The sequence below is a fragment of the Cibotium barometz genome, chromosome 5 (genome assembly GCF_041138505.1).
Source record: "Cibotium barometz isolate CiBa-2024 chromosome 5, ASM4113850v1, whole genome shotgun sequence".
Lineage (NCBI taxonomy): Eukaryota > Viridiplantae > Streptophyta > Polypodiopsida > Cyatheales > Cibotiaceae > Cibotium > Cibotium barometz.
This window is the reverse complement of record NC_141050.1, coordinates 39,779,232-39,803,037: the sequence shown is the minus strand read 5'-3', so window position 1 is coordinate 39,803,037 and position 23,806 is coordinate 39,779,232. Positions and strand designations below refer to the sequence as shown.

The window sequence follows — 23,806 nt, the reverse complement described above, 5'->3', positions numbered from 1 at the left end:
CGATGAGTTACATATGTTCATCCGTAAACCTATCAGGTTGACTGTATATATAAATCACCTAAAGTACGGAACTAGAGAAAGAAATGCATACAAAGGAAAAGTCCAAATTTCCTTAATCCGAACACAACAAGATAAACTCGAACTCTAAAGAAAGAGATTTCAACAAGTGAAAATGCCAACAAGATTACACTCATCAAAACATATAGGCTATAGATAAAAGAAGTTTATCTAGAGAATGCCCACACTATAACTTCTAGTGAATTTAGAAAATGAGATTGTCTTTGAATGTTGAGGTCAACATGCTAAGTGATGTAAGCAAAGCAATAATCTTGGGCCCAAATTATCCCATAAGATAATATATGTGAGGGATCACTAGCGTCCCATACCACCATGATACCACCCATACATACCTTAACAATTTGAAACTCCCTAGTATGCCATCTAGGAAATATGAATAAAATCCTGTATAAAAGAAATAAGATGGCCTTATCCCAGACTTTCACATACTAAAACCTGTCTCTATATACCTGAGACTACATCAAGGAATAACTCTTTCCTAGTACATCATTAGAAAAGAAATTCAATTATTAGCGCCTTTCTAATGATAACTACCCAAAACACAATAAAGTTAGCGTAGAAAAGTAACTCACCTAGATATATAAGCAACTAGGTATCCGAGTTGGAATATGTACAAGAGTACAAGCAATATACTCCAAAATTATGTGCAAAAAACAAAGGTAAATGCTACCTTCAAAGCACGTGAAATTATCTAAAAGATCAAAAGATCCTTATAAAACCATGGATAAAAGCATAGAAGCTCCTCAAATCCATGAAAACCATAGTTGATCATAACAATCAATGCATGCCATCTAATGGTCATTAATCATGCCAAAAGAAGCATTAAAATTGGTGGCCAACTCATCAATCCAGAGTATATGAACGTGGTGTCGTTCAAGCAAAACTCCAAAGTAAGCAAGTGAAAACACACGTGTGTAGCACTCATTAAAAAACCCCTAGACACAAGTGATCTAGGCAGAACCTGATGAGTCCAAATAAAACTTGGAAAACATGCAATAAAATCCACCAAAACAAACCGATCATCTGACCCATGATAGAATTTATCTTAGGCTTAAGAAATTAAGCATAGACCACACTTAAATAAGTGCAAAATAAATTATCATGGAAAAGTGTCAAAGGTGAAACACACTTTGAACGCAGATTATAGCCATCAAAAGAAATTAAGGAACATGTCCAAAAAGAATGGCTAAACAATGGTAAAAAATCATGAAATCAGAAATATCTACTAATAGGAGATATAATCGTATTAATAATATGTGAATAACCCACATCTATCTAATGTCAGCAACACGAGAAAACATACTTCAACATTAAATAACTCTCGAAAATATTAAATTCTCAAGAAAAAGAATTATCATGATTTTTTTCAAAATTTTCCTAATTTTATAGGGCCTCAAAATATGATAATTTTAAATTCCACCAAACTTATCTTATGGTATTTCAAACCTACATTTTTCTTTAAAAAAATTAGCAATTAGATTTGTCATAATACCATTAATATTTTAAAAATACCAATTTTTAAGATTTTTAAAAATAATTTCTAGAATATTCCTAATTTTTTCTGAGAATCCCATCGTTTATGAAATTTTCAATTCTACCCGATATTTCTCAAATCCAATGAAAATTTATAATTTTAATGAATTTTTTAATTTTTTGGATCAAAAAATATATTTTAAAATGAATTTGAATGGTCATGGGTGCCCGAATGGACACACCACACGTCAAACACCAATCCCACATTTTTTCAAAATTTAAAATAACCTTTGCCTATTTTTTCACTAATTTTCGAGAATTTTTTAAAATTTTTAATTAACCCCGAACGCATTTAGAACACGAATGGTTAAAAAATTTCAGAATCCCAATGGTTTTTCCGAAATACAGAAAGCCAACAGTTTCGAGAAAATGAAAAGACAAAAAAAATAAATCGGAATGTGAAAGGTCAAAAGTTTCCGAAATCCGAAAGGTCAAAAGATTTTCCGGAATTCGGAAAGCCAAAAAGTTTCCCAGGAATGCGGAAAGCCAAGAGATTCCAAGAAAATAAATTCAAAAATTTTCAAAGAATTTTTATCTCGAATTTCATATTTTCTCCCTCTTTTTTTAAGCTTTTTTTTTCAAGCCTTGAAAAGCTTTTTTTAGGAATTTTTTTAAAACTATTTTTTAAATATATTTAAAAGCTACAATAAATATATTTAAAAGCTTGCTGTTTTAAAAACCTTTAAAAAATAAATTTTGGGGGGATGGCATTTTTTCGTCGATCGCCTGCTGCTGCAGCGATAGCATCCCCCTCCCCAGTGGGCCAAAACTGAGAGAGAGAGAGAGAGAGAGAGAGAGAGAGAGAGAGAGAGATGGAGTTCTCTCTCTTCTCCCCTCTCTCCTCTCCTTCTTCTCCATTCCATTCTCTCTCCTCCCCCTCCTTCTCTGTAATCAGAGAGAGGAGGATTAAAACTTGATTGATATTTTGATTTAATTAAACCACTCTTAATCATAATTATCAATTAATTATGATGAAAGCTTAATCAATTTTTGCCTATTAAGAGACGTTCACATGGACGGGAGGAAAATAGACGAGAAAAATCAGATTTGAGAGGCGAAGAGGGTCCCACGCACATGGGAGAGCATTTCATGTATCAACATGCTGCCCCCTACTGCATTTCAGCAGAAAATCGGTAGAAATTTGATCGCATACCTGCGGAAAACCCTGCAAAAATGTATAAAAATATATATTTTTAACCATAAAAATGCTCAAAAAGTTTTCTAAAAAATTAGAAAAATAATTCTAAAAATTCTAGAAATTTAGGGAATCCATTCTACCAAAAATATCCACAATAACATATGTGGTATTTTTGTAAAAAAATTCCATTAATGCTTATTTTAAACCATAAAAAATAGAAAAAAATAGCATTAAATTCACGAAATTCTCCCACAATGTCGATTCGTCCATTAAAGTAGTAACACGTGTTCCAATCGCCATATCAATGATCCAAGTGTGCAAATTATCAACACAAATCAACAAAATAATATTTTTATTAGTAAATATTAAAATTTACTTCAAAAAAATACCAAAAATTACAATAAGAAAGAAAAATCAACAACAATTAACTAGAGATTGCTCTGATACCACTGTTAAAATCCTAAGATCTTTCTAGATAATTATTATGCATAAGCATGCATAAATTAGGCATAAACTCATCCACCCGATCACCCCCGAGCCAAGGGATGCACACATGAATTATAATGATGTACATCATACCTTTACCTTGATGTCCCATACCATCAAGAGGTATAACTCCAATCCAATAGCATGTAACTATAGTGTAAAATGGTAGGTGAGTAGATATGATCCTCTACACAAGAGAGCATAACATAACCTAGCCTCAATCTAACATCAAGAGACCATAACCTAAGCCTCAAGATAACATAGCCTTCAAGCCTCCCTTGAGTGTGCCCCATGCCCCTATTATATAGGAGGGCCCTCAAGTGACTCTTGACTCTCCATTTCCCATGTGTGACCCTTGGATGCCTGACCCTAACCTTAACCATTAAGGTTAGTCCTAACCCATGCTCCACTAGAGCTTGTTCCCATGCTCCCATGCTCACAAGCCTAATGTGGGTTAGCCTCCTAGTATATGCACACATAATGTGCATATAACATGGTTCGACTTTCGCTTCTAACCAGGTCACCATACGGACCATTAGTGTGCAGCCTGGAAATATCACGCCACTCAATGTCCTGACACGAGCCTAGACCGAATTGGGGGACAAGGGGAAGAACCAAGCAGATGCGACCACTTCCAGAACTGGCCGGAGAAGAAGAGTGAAAAAATTGGGTAAGGATGACACCAGGATCACAATCCAAGATCGATCCAAAGAAGATACAATTGACACATCAGATCCACCCAATCGAGAGAAGAAGGGAATCAAGCGGTCAATCAAAAAGAGCCTGCTGACCGAGAGGTGTAAGGGGAAAGACCATCAATCCCTATAAGGGAGTCGGGGAGTACCCAAATGCCGAAGAGGAGATAAGGAAGCTTGAAGACACCAGGGCCTTAGTGGAAGAATGTCAACGACTTCATGAAGCCAATTAATCAGGTCAGGGACACAATGTATTCAAGAAACGAGCCAACAAGGGAAAGAGAATTGGGCATACCTACTCCAATTCCAGAAGAGACGGAAGAATGATCTCAAGGGAATACAATGTCAAGAATGTTTGAGGAATATGCGCAGGATGAGTCCATCCATTCGTTCCCTGGGGATGGATACGAGTCACACCCATGGAAGGAACCCTCAATTTCCAGGGAACCCAGAGACATAGGAAGTCTCGCGGCTGTACTATCCATGTCTGTGCAAATGCCATTGGGACACCTGATATGTAGTTCACCAACACTATGGGTAGACATAAAGGAATGGGTAGAAGGCAAACTAAGGCCAAGCGACACTACAGAGGATGTTCTGTCACCTTTGGCAGAAAGAACCCTAAAACACACAAGGGAAACCAGAGTTGTCAAGATACCAGTTAATCAATTGGGACGTTATTACGAAAGTGACGACACAAATGCTACAATCTCGATTCATCATAATGGGTACCACTGGCTATCCTGGATAGTGGGGTGGGGGTTAGCATCATCACAAAACGGTGTTAGAAAAACTGGGAAAAACCTGATCTAAAAACAGCAGATCTAATCGTTAAAATGGTAGACGAAACGTCTTCAAGACCCAGTGGGCTTTTGGAGAATGTTAAATTCAAACTCTTTACGTTTCACTACCATCATACATTTGTGGTAATGGACTTCTTGGGCCAACCAGACTCATATGACATAATATTGGGGAGACCCTTCATGAGGGAATCCAAATTAGTGCACGATTGGGCATTAGATCGTGTATGTGCGTAGGGATTCACAAATTTTAAAGATAGATCTGAGAATGTGGAGAGCACACCCCATGGAAGGAAAACTGTTTGGTAATGATTCGGTCACAAACTGAGCGGACCACATTCGTATAAATATGCCAGCCCACGGTAGAAAATTCCAAAGAGGAAGAGGAAATAGAAATATTTGCATCACTTCCTTCTCCGAATTTCAGTGAAAACTGGATGCATGTGCTAGCTACCATAGATGTGATGCAACCCAGAGGGACCCAATATGTGGAATCTAGAACTGTTCCCACTACCTTTGTCTGTATGGTCAATTGGCAAACCATTGATGAAAAATCAGAAGAGGAGGCCTCTAGCATAGAAGGGACTGGATCACAAGGCTGTACTAGCGCTCAACGCCTTAGAAGATGGCAAAAGAAGAAACGATATATTGCTCGCGTCAAAATGCCCTATTACAAAGAAAACCCACAGATGCCTAGTGGTTGAGATATCTCGAAGCCACTAAGGTACACAATGAGTTTTCTAAGGATTGGGGTAAGGAATTGAGTAAGATATCACTTGAAGGGAAACATAAGGAGAGAGTCATCCTTCAAGAGCCAGAAACACCTAAGCTTACAAAAGCTGGGCATCGAAAATGGAACAAAGCTTTGGCAGAAGCCAAGCAGGAAATTCATGGCTAAAACAAAAAGTGAGAATGAGGATAAACCAAGCTTGCTCTCAGTACCAAACCACTTCAAAGTCTACACTGTTGATGAACGAAAAGTGGTCAGATGTGTTTCCAAATAAATTACTGAAAGAATTATCTCCTGTCTGCGATGTTGAGTATCCAATGGAAGTGATACCTAGCTCAAAGCCAATAAGTAAGCCTCCTTATCGGCTTAGTTTTAAGGAAGCACAAGAAGTCAAACGACAGTTAAAGGACTATCTTAAAAGTGGATTCATTAGACCAAGTGCTTCGCCTTGGGTTTCACCAATTATATTGATGAATGGGTCTATGCGGTTATGTGTAGACTACTGTGGTTTGAATCAAATCACGATTAAGAATAAGTACCCTTTCCACGAATAGATGAGTTGTTTGATCAACTCCAAGGGGCAAAGTACTTTACGAAAATCAATTTACGATCCAGATATCATCAAGTGAGAATTCGGGAAGCGGATGTCCAAAAGACAGCTTTTCGAACTAAGTTTAGTCATTATAAGTTTCTAGTCATGCCCTTTGGTTTGACTAATGCTCCGGCCACATTCATGACACTCATGGGGATAGTGTCTTGAAATCCTATTTAGGAAAATTTATCGTGGTTTTCCTAGACGATATATTGATCTACAGTCATACCAAGAAAGAGCATCTCGAACACTGGCAAGTATTTGAGTTACTTAGGAAGCATTCACTTTATGCCGAAGAAAGTAAATGTGAATTCTTTGTAAAAGAAATTCAATACTTAGGCCACATAATCTCATAAGATGGTATTCGTATGGATCTAACGAAAGTGGAAGCCATATTGAAATTACCACATCCCACAAACCTAGAAGAATTATAATTTTTTCTTGGTTTATTAGGATTTTATAGAAAGTATGTTCGAGATTATGCTAAGATAGATGTTCCCATGAGTGACGGATCAGCTAAACGAAAGGGAAAGACCTTCATTTGGGGGGATTCCCGGCAAAAAACTTTTGAAAAACTTAAGGTATCTATAGCTACAACTCCCATTCTCCAAGTTGTCAATCCGAATCAACCCTTTGTGGTAGAGACGGATGCGAGTAACGATGCAGTAGGAGTAGTCCTCTTACAAGGGGAGAAACCTATTGCATTCGAAATTAAAAAGTTGGGCAGAGCTCAACAAAATTATTCCGCTTATGAAAGGGAGTTATATGCTATTATTCATGCCTTAAAGAAGTGGAGGCATTATTTATATGGTACTAAATTTGAGATCAACTAAGATATAGAAAAGGACGTTACAATGTGGTAGCCAATTCATTGAGTGGCATGCCCATGATTAACGAGTTGAATTTTACTCAAATTAAGAGTGGTTTTTTGGAATCACTTAAGGGAAAGTGCGTTGATGATCCGCATTATGCCCACGTGTGGAGTGTCGTAGAGAAGAGGGATCCCTTGACTACAAATAAAGATAGCCTTGTTCACAAGATAGATACTTCCACCAGCGGTAAGTCTCGAGAGATGTCTCAAGGAGACATGTCACTTACGAGTGATGAAAGAAATTGTTGAAAGAATTTTTCCATCGATAATGGTTACCTACTTTACCAAGGTAGAGTATGTATACCTTCGGAATCAGACATTAGGCACCGAATTTTATATGAATGTCATGATAGTCCACGTGTCGATCATCCTGGAATACGGAAGACATATGCACTAGTTAAGAGATAATTTTATTGGTCTGGCTTAAGTAAGGACGTCCAAGACTATGTCTTAAATTACCAAAAGTGTCAGGTCAATAAAGCAGAATGCCTAAAGGTAGGTGGTTTTTACAAAGTCCACTAGAGATCCCAAATAGCAAGTGGGAGAGTATCTCAATGGACTTTATAGTTGGATTACATAAAATGAACAGAGGCCATGATTCGGTTTAGGTGGTCGTTAGATAGATTGACTAAAATGTGTCAATTTATTCCAACAAAAACGATAGTGACTATGCCTGAGTTAGTAAGGCTATTCATTGAAAATATCTATCGACTATATGGCTTACCAAATGATATAGTTAGTGATAGAGATATAAAGTTTAACAGTCACTTTTGGCGTGTTGTGTTCAAGAGATTGGACACCATGCTAAGTATGTGTACGGCTGATCATCCTCAAAGTGATGGTCAAACTGAGAGAGTCTACCAAGTCTTGGAAGACATGCTACGAGCATATGTAAGTAAAAAGCAAACCAATCGAGAAGAATATTTACCTATATTAAAATTTGCTTATAATAGTACCAAACATTCAACCACGGGATTTAGTCCATTTATGTTGATGTATGGTTTTCAACCACGAGCTCCAGTGGCTGTTGGACTCGAGAAAGAAAAGATACAAAAGGTTAAAGATTTTCTTCAAGATCTTCGGGAGATGCCTAAAATCGCAAAAAAGATAATGTTAAGAGAGCACTAAACATTATGCCGACAAAGATCGTAGGCAAATCATCTTTGAGGAGGGTGATAAAGTGTTTTTAAAGGTTCCCACACATTCTGAATCTTTGAAAACGGGGAGAAGCCCGAAGCTATCTCCAAGGTATTGTGGTCCATTTACAATACTTAAAAAAGTAGGTATTGTTGCTTATAAGTTAGCTTTACCAAAAAGCTCTGAAGTTCATCCAGTTTTTCATTAGACTAAAAAAGAAGCTGGGTGATGACAATAAACTCGTCAATCAAGAGATCCTAGTAGAACTTATCGAACCCCCATCCTTACCACATGAACCAGAAAAAGTCTTGGATTTCCAAGCGAAAAGAACTCGACACTCTGTACAACAAAGGTGTTTAGTCAAGTGGAAGGATAGACCAGAAGAAGGTTCTACCTAGGAAAAGGTAAGCACACTTAGAATGAGGTTTTCGAATTTCGTTTTTTGAGGATGAAAACTCTTCTTAAGGGGGGAGTAATGTCATGACAACAGAATTAGTGGGAGCCTAGAGAGCTCGACCGTCCGAGCAAGTCACAGGCGGGTTTTAGGGGAGCCAAAAAGACCAGGTGCAGACTCGAGTGGCCGGACACTAGTGAGAGTGGCTGGGCACATGTGAAGAGCAATAAGCTGATAAAAGGAGTTTGGTCCAGTCTTAGAGGGTCATGTATTTTTTGGCTATGGCTGGGTGGAGAAGAAGGATCTCTCAGCAATCCTTGTGGTGAAGATGAAGTAGTGCAGTCGTAGGCTGCCCCAACAGGGATGTTGAGATACTCATGTGTTTTTGTCTTTTTTATGAAGTCAAAAAGTTTGGGTTGTGTCTGTTATGAATGGATGCAAAATCCTTTGTTTTGATGTTTTAGTTGTGGTGAATGAGTGGCTTTGATAGAGTTCATGAAGATGGAACACCAAATGAGAGAGAATACAGAGTTAGACAAGGCCAACTGAGCATCAGGTACAATCAGCTGAAGATGTAGAGGGCTAGGTGTGGTTTATCTGAGTTAGAGGGAAGTGGTTTTGAGTCAGGTCTGATAGTCAAAGGACTGTCTCACAGTAGTCAGTTAGACTGTCAGGTTAGTGGGGACAGAACGAAGATCTAGAGTCAGTTGTGAGTTAATTGCAGTTAGATGAGAGTCCATAGGGTTGGATCCTTGTGAGATTTGAGTGTTTTGAGGATCTAGGAGTACCAGAGGACACAGAGCAGACAAAGTCTGATTCAATTGAATCAGCTAGGTCTGTTTCAGATAGCTAAGTCTGTTTCAATCGGATACAGTCAGATAGGTGTCAATTGCAGTCAGCTAAGTGTTTATTAGGTTGGATCCTTGGTCTAAAGGTGTCAATTGCAGTCAGCTAAGTGTCTATTAGGTTGGATCCTTGGTCTAAAGGTACAGACAAGAGGAAGTCTGATCCAGCTAAGTAAACCAAGTCAATTTGATCAAAACAATCAAATTGGAGTCAACTGCAGTAAGCAAAGAGTCCTTAGTGTGATATGTCTTTGAGATTAGAGCAGCCCGAGGGCCAGGTAGAGTCAAAAGACACATGAGAGAAAGTTTCTAATTCAATCGAGATAGCTGAATCAGTTGGGTTCTTTTTCGGTCAGCTAAGTCAGTTTTGATCAATTCAATGAGACAGGTGTCGACAGATGGTTAGCAAAGCATCAGCAAAGTGTCTAATAAGCTTCTTGGGTTGTGAGTTTAAGGTTAGCTAATGTTGGAGAATTATAGAAGAACCTGGAGGACTCATTTTTGATTGGGGTCAACATTAGCCTTTTGAATTAGTTTACAGTCAGCTGACACACAGGTGGGGAGGATTTAAGTCAGCAAGTTGAAGATCAAAGGCATTGGAGGTTAGATCTGACTTGGGAGGACAATTGGAGGAGTCAGCTAGGTCAGATTCGGGAGTGTTGATGTCACGTAGGCTGTAACGCCTATTGACCGACAAGACAGACCGGATGGCCAGACGGGGCTTTAGCGTCAACGCCTCGGCCAGGGCACCGAGGTTGTGGCCATCCGAGGTTCAGTGGGAGAGGATGCCCATGCGGAGTCATGGGCGGCCAAGCTAGTGAGTAATATCACGTAGGCTGTAACGCCTGTGAAACCGACGACAGACTGGATGGCCAGACGGGCTTTAGCGTCAACGCCTCGGCCAAAGCGCCAAGGACGTGGCCATCCGGGGTTCAGTGGGAGAGGACGCCCATGCGGAGTCATGGGCGGCCAGGCTATTGTGGACGGCAGGCCACACACTATATAGCCTGGGGGATGAGGGGCAATCCTCATTCTTCCTCTGTGGGTGGCTGGGTGGTGAGCCAGAGGCCGTCCCCTCCTGTGGTAGTGCCCATAGTGGTGAGCCAGAGGCCGTCCCCTCCTGTGGTGGTAGCGCCCATAGTGGTGCTACGGTAATCTAACATTAGTATCAGAACTTGGCGTCGAGATCGCGAGTGGCGTGCGAAGCGGGCCCAGCCGTTTAATGATTGGCTCTCAATCAAATTTGGGGGGATAACCTTATCCCAAAGGTCCTACAGCAAGAAGTCGTGGAGGAGAAGAGGTTGGCCATAGCTGGAAGGAAGGTTCCCTCTATTCTCTCTCTCTCTCTCTCTCTCTCTCTCTCTCTCTCTCTCTCTCTCTCTCTCTCTCTCTCTCTCTCTCTCTCTCTCTCTCTCTCTCCGCCGTTGCACACACCCAAGCAAAAAATTGCACACACCCAAGCGGAAAATTACAGGTAAGCAATTTTTGTTTTTTGCTTTGGAGCTTGTTAATTTGTGTTTAATTCTCTGTAAGAGAAGTCGACTGTGTGTGTCTGGAGCTATGGGGAGCTGAGGGTCGACTGTGTGTGTCTGGTGCTGCCAACTCTATGGAGCGAATCTTGTAAAGGAACCAGTGGCCTGCCCAGCGGGCGGCTGGTGCTGCCGACGGCGAGCCCACAGGCGGCCAGCTAGGCCAGCACCAGGCGGCCTGCCTGGTGCTGCCGACGGCCCAGCCCACAGGCGGCTGGTGCTGCCGACGGCCAGCCCACAGGCGGCCAGCCAGGCCAGCACACCGGCGGCGGTCAGCAACACACAGGCGGCCAGCCAGGCCAACGTTGGCAGCCAACCCACAGGTTGCCAGCCATACCAACGCAGCCGACGGCCAACCAAACTAGCGCCGGCGCCGGCGGCCGGCCCCAAGAATTTTTATTTTTTATTTTTTTTATTTTATTTTTTTTAAAAAATCAAATGAACACCTCTCCCGACAGTGGAGGGATAATCCCGGAGGTAAAGGGATAATCCAGGGTTGTTCAAGCACAGGTTCCCGCAGGGAATAATTTTTTTTTTTGAGTTGCAGGCACCTTTCTCTCGGATCGGAGCATCCCAGAGTAGCGACGCTTGTAGAGGCTCGCAGTGCAACACAAATCGACAGTCTACGACACTCGCAAGCGACCATAAGGGGGGTGACTATTCTCTCTCCACCACCACTGCTCATTTTATTAGCGTCTGTTTCCAAGACAAATAGCTCATTTGGATCCGTAAAGTCACAGTTTTTGTCGATGATGGAGCTAGCCACAACTTCTTGAACTACTCGTTAGTCAAGAAGTTGGGGTTGACTGAGACCCAGAGCGATCATGAGTATACTGTTGGCCTAGCCAACAGGTATGACAAAACGGTATGGAATACCGTAGTATTGGGGGTCCCATTATCTATGCAGAACTACGAGGCTCCGCTTGACTTTCAGGTCATGCACTTAGCCAGAGCAGACGTATATCTAGGCAAGGAGTGGCTATATATGGCTTGGGCCCTAGTCTAGCTCGGAGTTACCTACATAATACGCTACGTTTTGAGCATGGAGGTAGAGTCATTACCCTGCAGGAAGGCGACCGTACTCTCCCTGCCACACCACTTATTTCCTCCATGGAGCTGTGCACAGCAGTCCGTAGGCCAAATATAGTAGAGGTATATGCTTGTTACCCTCTTTTAAATTCTGTTTCTATAGATGAAACTGTAGATGATGTTTGCATAAACAAACAAGGAAAACAAAATAGCCTTGGATGAGACCCACTGTTTGAAAACCTTGTTTGGCATGCATGCGATTCAAACAAGAAAAAATCCAAGGTGAAAGAGACATTAAAGAAAAAGTACATAGATACTTTAATGAATTTATTAGAGGAATTTCAGGATGTTTTTCCTGATGATTTACCAGATGGCTTACCACCATCTAGAGAAGTAGACCATGGCATCGAAGTTATGCCAGCATCAAAACCTATAAGCAAACTTGCTTATAGATTAAGCCACTCTGAGGCACAAGAGGTGGAAAAACAATTGATGGAATATTTGAACAAAGGCTTCATTCGGCCTAGTTCAAGTCTGTGGGCATCGCCTATTCTTCTGGTAAAGAAGAAAGACGGATCTATGTGGATGTGCAGACTATAGGGCTCTTAATCAGATAACGATTAAGAACAAGTATCCGATGCCACGCATGGATGAGTTGTTTGATCAACTCTATGGATCGAGATACTTTACAAAAGTAGACCTGAGATCAGGGTATCATCAGGTTAAAATTAAAGCAGAAGATGTTGCGAAGACAACATTTAGGACCCGTTTCGGGCATTTTGAGTTTTTGGTTATGCCATTTGGGCTAACCAATGCTCCAGCAACGTTTATGACGCTGATGGATAGCATTTTACGTCCATATCTGGAAAAATTCGTAGTAGTTTTTCTAGATGATATTCTTGTGTACAGTAAGACACAGAAAGAACACATAGAGCATTTGGCTCTAGTGTTTGAGTTGTTGCGAGAGCACAAACTATTTGCAAAGAAGAGCAAATGTGAATTTTTTGAAACAAAAATTCACTACCTTGGCCATATTATATCTGCCGATGGTACGCGGATGGAGCCAGAAAAAGTAGAGGCTATTCTTAAATGGCCAGCGCCGAAGAATCTCGAGGAATTGCAAATTTTTCTTGGCATGTCGAGGTTCTACCGACAGTATATGAAGGACTACGCGAAGATCGCAGTCCCGTTGACTGACTAGTTACGGTCAAAAACTAAAAACATTAGTTGGGGGGAAGCCCAACAGAAGAGCTTTGATAAACTCAAAATGACCGTCCTGTTTTGACTATTGTCGATCCAAATGAGCCGTTTGTCTTGGAAACAGACGCTAGTAATGAGGCCATTGGGACCGTACTTATGCAAAGGGGACACCCAATTGCATTTGAGAGTAAAAAGTTAGATCGTGCGCAGCGTAACTACTCGGCTTACGAGCGAGAGTTACTAGCAATAGTTCATGCACTGAAAAAGTGGAGACACTATTTATATGGTGCTTCTTTTGAGGTCCGGACGGACCATGAAAGTCTGAAATGGCTTTCAAGTCAAAGTAAACTGAAGGGCTCAGTGGGCGGAGATTCTACAGGAGTTTGACCTTCAGATACGTTACAAGAAAGGTAAGTATAACGTGGTGGCAGATGCACTTAGTCGCATGCCACAGGTTAATGAACTTAGTTTCACAGTCGTCAAGAATGATTTCTTGGAGTCACTACGTGGTTTATGTGAGCACGATCCATCTTTTGCAGAGGTCTGGCGCGCTGTACGCGTACGCACTTCTTCACAGATGCGACCACCTCCCTCGTTGGCACGGATTGCTAGTCCGGAAAGACTGGCCGAAGGTGCAACGGGAAGGGAAGCAAGAGTTAGTCCGGAGAGACAAGCCGTGTCTTCCGGGTATGGTTTGGAGCCGGAGAGCTCTGACGTAGGCCCTTTATCACCTTTGACTGCCACGGCTTCAAAGGGGGGTGATAAACTTTGTCGGGGGGAGAAATATGCTAATTACTCTATTGACGACGGGTACTTACTCTACAAGGGCAGAGTATGTGTACCAACTATTGGTGACTTTCGGGCCCAAATTCTAAAGAAAGTCATGATAGTCCAAGTGCAGGTCATCCCGAGATTCAGAAGACCTATGCACTAGTAAAAAGACAATTTTATTGGCCTAGTTTGTTTAAGGACGTCCAGACTTATGTGCTAAAATGCAATAAGTGCCAAGTCAATAAACACGAACATCTTAAGGTTGGAAGACTACTCCATCCGCTGGAGATTCCTCAGGGGAAATGGGAAAGCATTTCCATGGATTTCATGACCGGTTTACCCAAGACGAGTCAAGGGAATGACTCGGTGTGGGTGGTAGTGGATAGGTTAACTAAAATGGCAAAGGTGATCGCCACGAATAAAACTATTAAATCGCCAGAGTTGGCAAAACTCTTTATTGAACATCTCTACAAGCTATATGGCCTGCCCGCAGATATAGTGTTGGATAGAGATAGAAAGTTCAACAGTCATTTTTGGAGGGAAGTCTTCAAAAAGTTGGATACTACTCTGAGTATGAGTACGGCAGATCATCTGGAGTCTGATGGTCAAACTGAAAGAGTTAACCAAATTCTAGAGGATATGTTGCGTTCTTATGTTAGTAAGAAGCAATCTAATTGGGAAGAGTACTTGCCCTTATTGGAGTTTGCCTATAACAGCTCCAAACACTCAGCGACTAGATTTACACCATTCATGTTAATGTATGGATTCCAGCCAAGATCTCCGATGGCTGTAGGCCTAGAAAAGGACAAGATTCAATCTATCAAGGAATTCCTTGAAGATATGAATGATATGCTCAGAGCCGCACGTGAGAGCATTCGTAGCGCTCAGGATCGCACTAAAACTTATGCGGATAAAGGACGTAGAAAGGTGACCGTTGCAGAAGGTGACTTTGTATTCCTCAAGGTTCCTGCGCAGTCAGAGACCATGAAAACGAGAAAGTGTGATAAACTTTCTCCAAGATATTGTGGTCCTTTTAAAATCCTTAAGAAGATTGGGGACATAGCATAAAAACTTGAGTTACCGGAGAGTTCTCAAGTCCATCCTATCTTCCATGTCAGTAAACTGAAGAAATCAGTTCACGGGTTAGAGAGCGCAGTTTCTCCAGAGATTTTGGTGGACTTGATAGAGCCACCAAAGATACCACATGAACCTGAAAAGATTCTAGAGTATCGTGACAGACAAACCCGACATAAAGTGTACCAGGAGGTACTTGTTAAATGGACAAACAGGGATGAGGAGGCAGCTACTTGGAAACGTCGTAGTGCAATTTCCAAGAGGTTTCCCCAGTTTGTTTTCGAGGACGAAAACTCTTATGTGATCCTTGGTCTAAAGGTGTCAACGGACACAGAGAAGAGCAAGTCTGATCCAGCTAAGTAAACCAAGTCAATTTGATCAAAACAATCAAATTGGAGTCGACTGCAGTAAGCAAAGAGTCCTTAGTGTGATATGTCTTTGAGATTAGAGCAGCCTGAGGGCCAGGTAGAGTCAAAAGACACATGAGAGAAAGTTTCTAATTCAATCCAGATAGCTGAATCAGTTGGGTTCTTTTTCGGTCAGCTACGTCAGTTTTGATCAATTCAATGAGACAGGTGTCGACAGATGGTTAGCAAAGCATCAGCAAAGTGTCTAATAAGCTTCTGGGGTTGTGAGTTTAAGGTTAGCTAATGTTGGAGAATTATAGAAGAACCTGGAGGACTCATTTTTAACTGGGATCAACATTAGCCTTTTGAATTAGTTTACAGTCAGCTGACACACAGGTCGGGAGGATTTAGGTCAGCAAGTTGAAGATCAAAGGCGTTGGAGGTTAGATCTGACTTGGGAGGACAATTGGAGGAGTCAGCTAGGTCAGATTCGAGAGTGTTGATGTCACGTAGGCTGTAACGCCTGTGATCGACGGCAGACCGGATGGCCAGACGGGGCTTTAGCGTCAACGCCTCGGCCAGAGCGCCGAGGACGTGGCCATCCGGAGTTCAGTGGGAGAGGATGCCCATGCGGAGTCATGGGCAGCCAGGCTAGTGTGGACGACAGGCCACACACTATATAGCCAGGGGGATGAGGGGCAATCCTCATTCTTCCTCTGTGGCTGGGTGGTGAGCCAGAGGCCGTCCCCTCCTGTGGTAGCGCCCGTAGTGGTGCTACGGTAATCTAATAGTTGAGGTGTCCGATTGTGCCAACTAAAAGGCTGAGGATAAGTGCAGAGTTGATCAGTGCCCTTGGAGCTCTGATTTTAGTGTCCCGTAATTCTGGTCCCTTTACATTTTCTTCTTGTGTGTGTTGGTGGTGTTAGGGCCATCACCCAACAACTTCACAACATTCTGCTAACTCTCCCATCTCGAGCATTGACCTTTGAACCATAGCACTAATTATACAACTTGCCAATAGATCTTTCTCAAAGCCATGATGGTTCCACCATGTGATGCATGTGTCCATGCTCGATAAAAGTTTTCTAGTATAACCAAATATTTTGGAAAGTAAACCATGTTGCCCCGCAAACAAGTACTAACAATAGGTACCCAAAAGTACCTCCATCCAATCACAAGATCCCTTTTGCCAACAACGCAAACAGACTAGAAGTTACAAATAGGTTCAACACACTTAACATACCCTACTGCTCCATCATCATTCCACCAAAATTGGCCCTAGTTACCATGAAGCCCTTATTCTAATTAAACGAAACTTTCATTTTTTAGGAAGTATAAAACTTACCCATCTTATGTCCATTGTGTGCACCCCAAAAGATAAGTGGAATTCCCTTTCACTAGTAGAATCAAAAGGCATCAAGTACACCCATGGAATTTCATCCACTTGGAGCATTAGATGTCTTCACGAAACCATAGCCACCTTAGAGCATCACTAAGCTTTGTGGGTTCCTCAAGCAGAAGTCTCACAAATTTGGTAAGTCACTGTTGTCCCAAAACCTAGGGCACAACCAAATGGTCACTAACTCAAAGTCTCAAACCTAGAAATTCTCAAACTTCTCTCTCTCATGTACAACTAAGAGTACCTTCTTGTACATGGGGTATTACATTCATTTTGCCACCGTCACAAGAGAGAGTATGTAATAAATCCGATGCTCTCAAAGCACTAACTAGCTCATGAATCACCTTGACCGGAATCCCAAGAGAGTCACATAACACTAGTGAATAAGATGCCACAAATTGGCACCACCCCGCACGGTTATCCAAGATTAGCTATCCATAAAGGTATAGAGCATCCCAATCTTAAGATTTAGAAAGCATCAAGGGACCCTACATGAAGTAGGTCTTGGCATCCCCTACCTCCAAGACATACCCTATAACCTCTGTCAAATACACATGCCTTAGGAGGAATGGCCAATTCCCCCTAAGACTGGACCTTGGTTACTACTCTAGCCCCGAGGTTGTGCACTCTCTCCACATGGATACCCCGTAATCATCATGAGTGAGCCCAAACTCACTCATGTAGTAATAACCATCTTATTATTATCCCATTGCTTTTATTATAGGCTGTTAGCTATAATTAGCCTCTAGTTAGCTTTAGAATAACCCTTGGTCAATCCTAACCTCATCCTTGATAGCCCCTTAGCATACTAGAGATAGTATGGACTAGAGTGCCATTACATTGGGGATACCATTGGTTTTCTCAACCATGACATTACACTGAGGATAGTATGGACACAAATGCCTATGTTTGAAACACTTTGGTCAAAATTTATCTTAAAATGTCTTCTCTAAATCCTGGCCCCTAGTTAGTTATAATCCTAACACCAAATCTGAGCAACCATTTTCAAATATAACCTTCACAACTTTAAAAGATGCCATACCCTCTTCCCACCTTGTCATATAATCTCCATCAACCAAAACATATTGTTCAACTAATATTTACCTACTGATGAATGTGGCAAGACACCAACAAAATAAGATCTCTTTTTCTCAAGGGGATCACAAGCTATGATAGGATGCAATGTACCATTTATCATCTTCCTCACTCCAAACATGTAGCAATGTGGACATGTTTTTGCACCACTATTGCACATTTCCATCTCTATGCATGATGGTTGGCCAAAAGTAACGTACAATAAATACTTTTCTTAATGTGGATTCATGTGCAAGGTGCCCACCATATACTCCCTCATGGCATGTTAACGTTACCCTTTGTACTTCAACCATTACAATCCTATAAGTCCCCACCCTCAACTAAGCCCTGACCCTAATCTTAGATCCTAAGTTCGCATGTTACCTTAAGCCCACGATATCCTAACCCCTATTTACTATCCCAAAGCCCAATTAGGGAAGTAACATCCCGCTGCTGACAAGAGGCATGCAATGCCACTAAGTGTCTCTCTAGCCCCTTAACTGAATGAGTTAAGAGTTGACTACTATGTCAACTGAATGTGGAGCCCACCCCACCAAGGCCAAAGAGCAACCCTTGCTTGATTCGTGTGGTGCTAGTGATCACATCCAACATTTCTCTTGGTGCTCAGTCACCAACCCATACGATGTCACGACTCCCCACATGATCTCCACTGAAATGGCAACTCTTGAAACATGACATCTCCACGTCATCTCCACTGAAATGGCAACTCTTGAAAGCATCTCAAAAGCACTCAGGATACAATATCAAAGGTCTTGTGGATGCTCATGATGCAACAATAAACCTCCTGCCCCTTAGGCCGGACTTCATCAATGACACCTCCAAGAACTTGCATGAAGATTCCGCTAAGCCTCACTACTATTGTCACTCAAAAAGGTTAGGTAGATGTCATCCTCTCTCAAAAAGGATTGAGAGAGGGACAGAGATGCATGTACACACACAGCTGTGTCTTTTCTTTTTATTATTTTTTTGGGAAGCACTTCAGTTCTGCACATGTAAATATACCGAAGGAACAACCACATGTATGACATGCTCAGGAACTATTTATTCATGCCTCTGTGCCTACCTAAACAACTTCGTCAAAATCACAAATTCAGGAAATACTGTTTCTGACACCTCACTTCCTCTTCACGATTGGGTCGTCCTGAGATATCCAAAACCTTTTATTTGCCAAAACTGGCTCCCTCAAAACATGAGCATCTGTTGACACTTGAATGGCACTACCTCAATGAAACCCGACAGGGGAGAGAGAGAGCTCTTTGCAACCTAATGCTGCAAACAAGGGATTTTCCAGTAATGTTTCCCTTGAGTGTCATGTCAACAAAAAGCTAATTGGATATGCAAAACCACCCAAAGAAGCTATGCAGTTTTCACAGGGGGTGGAGCCTTCTGCAAGATGACACAAGAGAGTCGATTTCATCATTTTCAAAGAGTATAATGTGAATGACATCAATAAAAAACAGAATCAAAGGTTACCTTCTTTGCTTCTTCCATCTGAGCCTTGATGAAGGAATAGAGTGCAACACCCGCAATGGCAATAGCAGTACCGATACCAGTTTGAGTAGAGATCTTGTTGCCTGCAATAACCAAAGGTTCCTTTAGCTAAAGTGAGTGGACATCGAACCAAACTCATACTCAGAACATTCAAATGCATAGTTGGCTGTTTCCGCAGGCTCACTAAAAGCCATGAAAATTGACCAGCAGCTAAGGCTTGATACACATAAACCCCGATGCGTAGCACCAGCAGGGTCTTGGATGGGTAACATTGCGTGACCAAGGCAAACAGACGGTCATGAAGGTGTTCCCCTCACGGGCACACCCTTTGTGTGTAAGAAGCCTAACATTTAAATCATACCAAATACAATGATTGAGAATCCGATAACAAACACCCTCTTCAAGACATTCCCGACAGCATGGGTAAGGGGGGCAACTCTTTCCAACGTGTTGGTAGCCAGCTAAAGCCAAAAAAAAAACATCAAATGTCAAGAAACTTCATCATCATTTTGTAGTCTTTATACTAAGCTAATTACCATGGCTGAATGACATTACCTGATTGTAGAGATGGTAGAACATTCCGACCCAAAAAAGGTCAGACAAGAATTTGGTCAGACCAACCTTTGCAATGGCATCGGCAAAGCCATGCTGCATAAGGGCAGGACCCTCCATCTGTAATTACAATGAGTTGCAGTGAGACTAAGCAGACTCTATCAACATGTATTAGGCTCTGCCCACACTAAAATCAAACCTACGGCACACTGCTAACTTAAACCAAATACTAACCAAAATAGCTGGTGGAATACAGAACAGCAGAGCTATGATTGAGATGTAAGCATAAAGATTTGTGCTGTCCATCCCAGTCTGCAAACGACACCACAAAGTTAACTGGCATCTCAAGTTTAATGCCCACAAAATCAGTGTCAAAAAGAAAGCATTGTGTTACACAACCCCTACCATTGCCTTCTTAGAATAGACACTTCGATACGTAAATGCAATGTTAGAAGTCATTGCACTGATGAAGCCAAGCCAGTTGAAAGATAGCTCTGTCATTGAAGCCAATGAGACACCTGCAGATAACAACTTTTACACATTGAGAGAAACCTCTTACAACATAGCCCGTACAACTTACACACTACACCATGAACTTTTCAACTCACTTCAGATGCCTTGATACAAGTTATAAGACAACTGGCAATGACTATAATTCACAATAATGCCACATACCAAGCACGACAGGAGTTAAAGACAGCCACAGCGTTAAAGGGATCTGTTGGCCAAGCACAAACTGTGAAGCAGCAGCATTGAAGAACGGTTCCAAAGCTGGTAGCATAACTCATAGTTAGATTTTGGTTTCCAAGGTCCAATAAGGTTACACTACCACAAACATCAATTTGATAAGTAAGACACAGCAAAGCACTAGTAGCTAGCATCTAGAAAGTATAAACTTGCCTTTTATCGTGTGTGTAAATGAAACCGCCACTGCTGCAAAGGATACATTCGTCATCACATGACCCAAAGCATGACAGAAGGCCACTGGAACTAATAGCCCAAAAAGCTCCTTATTGAGAGGCTATCCATAACAACATGAAATCTAATGAATCCAACTGCTGTGCTCATTGCTCTTTAATGCTTGCCATTATTACACAGCAGCAGACATACCCGTTAAAGTAAGATAATCTATTAGTTCTAATACTTATGCAAGAGTACATAGATAACTGTAAACTCTTTCATATGTTGAGGTACCTACAGCACGCTTTGGCACGCCGAAAACCCAAGAGACTGCACAATAAGTGACGCCCACCGCCAAGTGGATAAGAGATACAAAACTGCAAGGGAAGGTAGGTGGCAGTCATGGGCCTATTTCAGATAAAATATCACCGAAAAGATCCCGCACAGCTGAAGCTAAACACTTACTATGGGTAGGGGAAGTAATTGTATATCTTCTTGTTGAGTATGTTGAATATCACATTCAAAAAATACCTGAAAAAGCAGGTGCAACATCTGGAGAGGCTTAAGCAGCTAGAGCATCGATACCATCATAATCAACATGCATAAAGCTATGTGCAAAATTTTACAAGCCTTGTACCCAATGACAGTCTAAGCAAATCCTAGTAACATGAAGCGGCCATTTCCTAGCCAAAAATACAGGAACACCATTTTTCTCGAGTTGCCATTTCCATTTCCGTTTCCCATTTCCTAATCTCCTCTCAAGGTTTACCCCGCACAGGTTTTGATATTTCCCAAAGTTCCTCGATATCTCCAAATTATGATCCACCCCACATTTCTCCTCTACTCTCAACTTTTCCCCTCATTATGCATTTATAGTTCTATCTTTCACATGTACTAGATAAAATTAAAGACCTCCCGTTCCTAGCCATTCCCATTTCATAGTTTTAGACCATTTCTGTTGCATAGACATAAGCTGTTTTTATTCTCATTTCTGCTTTTGTTTCATGCAACATCTTGTTATACTAAGATCCTTCAAAGGAAGCATGCAGCTAAATTATACAACAAAGAACTCACCACATGAAGAAGAAAAATCCAGTCACCAATGCTGGATTTTTCGCTAAAAAACCTTCAGACTTCTCAGTAATGGCCCTGCACGAATTAATCAGTAGAACCATGCCATCAGATGCCAAAGTTCACCCATTCAAGCCCAAGAAGGATACAGACTCACAATACATTGTCATTGCATTCATAGCATCCAAAAACAGCAGCAAAAACCTTTATTTCTGCAAATGTTTAGAAAATAGAGCAAATTGATGAGAAACAAGCTACTCACGCAGTAGAGGCGTCTCCTCCCTCCGCATCAGCTGCAGCAGCCATACACACAGGTGATGCACATCTCTTGTTTCTGAGCTTTCTTAATGGTGGCAAAGAGGGACCATGAGCCAACAAAGCTACTCCACGTATAGATGACCTCAAGGGGCTGGATTTGACAGAAGCAGAAGTACTTGCGTTTCCATTTGATGTCGATGGCCTGAGGGAAAGTCGGATTGCCTCCATTGTGTTCAACCTCAAAACAGGAGCAAACAGCTTGCCCCTTGCCATGGAACAAGAAGCCGACACACCCTTGCATGCAAGACCCTCGGCATAAGAATCATGGTGTCTTGTGCACAAGGAGGTCACAGTGCTTGAAAAGGCTGCTACAGAAGCCATGACCACCTTGGACGTTCCCCAACCAGGGAGGGGGTGTTCTTAATCTGCACAAATTAAGAAGCAGGTCATACCAAGCAGAAGATCGGCCGATCATAGTCGAGCTGACCGATTTTGATGACAGTGACATATATTCCGTAAACAAGGAAACCCGATGTTGCAGAGTGAGAGTAGCTCAAGCTTCAGAAAACAGACAAAAATGTGTAGTAGCCAGCATATCTCAGATTTAAACTAATCTTAAGTTCTAGGCCCTCAAAATTATAGGTTGTGCTAAAACAGAAGAAATCAAACCGCCCGGCACGAACAAAGTACTTAACGGCCACCCGATAAGAAAAATGCTCGCATGCGCGCTGAAAAAGAAGACATCAAAAACCCAACAAGAAAATACCCCCAATTCATGATATTAAAGTAAGATGTGCTTGCTAAAACAGGAAACCTAACAAGAAATGTAGTTAATCAGGTGAAATCTGAGCTACACCATGAAAAAATTGGGTTAAATCAGGAGAGAATTGAGCTAAATCAGGGGAAAACTGAGCCAAATCGGGAGAATATTGGGTTAAATCAGGAGAAAATTGGGTAGAATGAGGAGAAAATTGAGCTACACCAGATTAGCGCAACAAGAGACTGCATGCTAAAAGAGAGGAATCGCAAAGAAGGCATGCTGAGGCAGGAAAAAAAAAAAAAAGAACGCAAGTGCAGAAAGTTTGCCCATGCATGCTAAACCAGTAGTTAAATAACCCAATCATGAGCTTCAACGAAAGGAATCGAAGAAAAGCTAGACAGCAATCTGCTTACCTGGTCGAAGATCGCCCAAAGAACGACCTGAATTGAAGATCCTCTCGCTAAGATGGGTCGACTTGAAAGACGACGCAAAACTGAAGAGGAAAACCCTAACACAAAACGAAGCCCACGAGGATACTTGCCATTCAATACAAAAACTCTGCCCACTTACAGGTAAAACTATTTTTAATTATTTATTTGTTTAGCCATATTCCTCTTCTGGCTCATGCCACGTGGGCCAGTGCTCCCTGACCCCCCTATCTCGGGTCTGCTGTCTGCCTTTGCCTAGCTGGCACACACACCTACCACGTTGGATTATTTATTCAGCCCTACTTTGCCTGGTCCACATCATTTCCCCCCTTACAGTGAATTTTTTTTTGTTTTTTTTGCCAAATCCTCTTAATCATTCTTTGGAAGATAATATATATATTCTTAAGAAATTAGGCTAATATTTCCACTCCCTTAGTCATATATTGGTCCCCCTAAAAATTGATAAAGGGTGGGTCTCTTAGAGAGTGGAGAGTGCCAAAAAGAAGGTCTCTCTAGGGAATATATACATAATTTATACAGAAAAAAGGGGGAAGATCACATAAGAGGAGATAGAAATGGGGGTTCGAATATATACATAGTTTA

The 23,806-nt window shown here is 41.6% G+C and overlaps 1 protein-coding gene across 1 annotated transcript; it reads right to left on the bottom strand.

The window, feature by feature from the left end:
- Positions 1-18,763: 18,763 nt before the first annotated feature.
- LOC147638473 (triose phosphate/phosphate translocator, chloroplastic-like) lies at positions 18,764-23,345 on the bottom strand. The gene is made up of 13 exons (XM_086798384.1): positions 23,189-23,345; positions 22,020-22,440; positions 21,761-21,835; positions 21,152-21,217; positions 20,985-21,063; positions 20,687-20,807; positions 20,462-20,557; positions 20,192-20,304; positions 20,021-20,098; positions 19,790-19,906; positions 19,596-19,695; positions 19,217-19,317; positions 18,764-19,129 (listed from the first exon to the last, which is right to left on the bottom strand). The coding sequence occupies exons 2-13, from the start codon at positions 22,394-22,396 to the stop codon at positions 19,100-19,102; spliced, it is 1,353 nt and encodes a 450-aa protein (XP_086654510.1). The 5' UTR covers positions 22,397-22,440; positions 23,189-23,345; the 3' UTR covers positions 18,764-19,099.
- Positions 23,346-23,806: the final 461 nt, after the last annotated feature.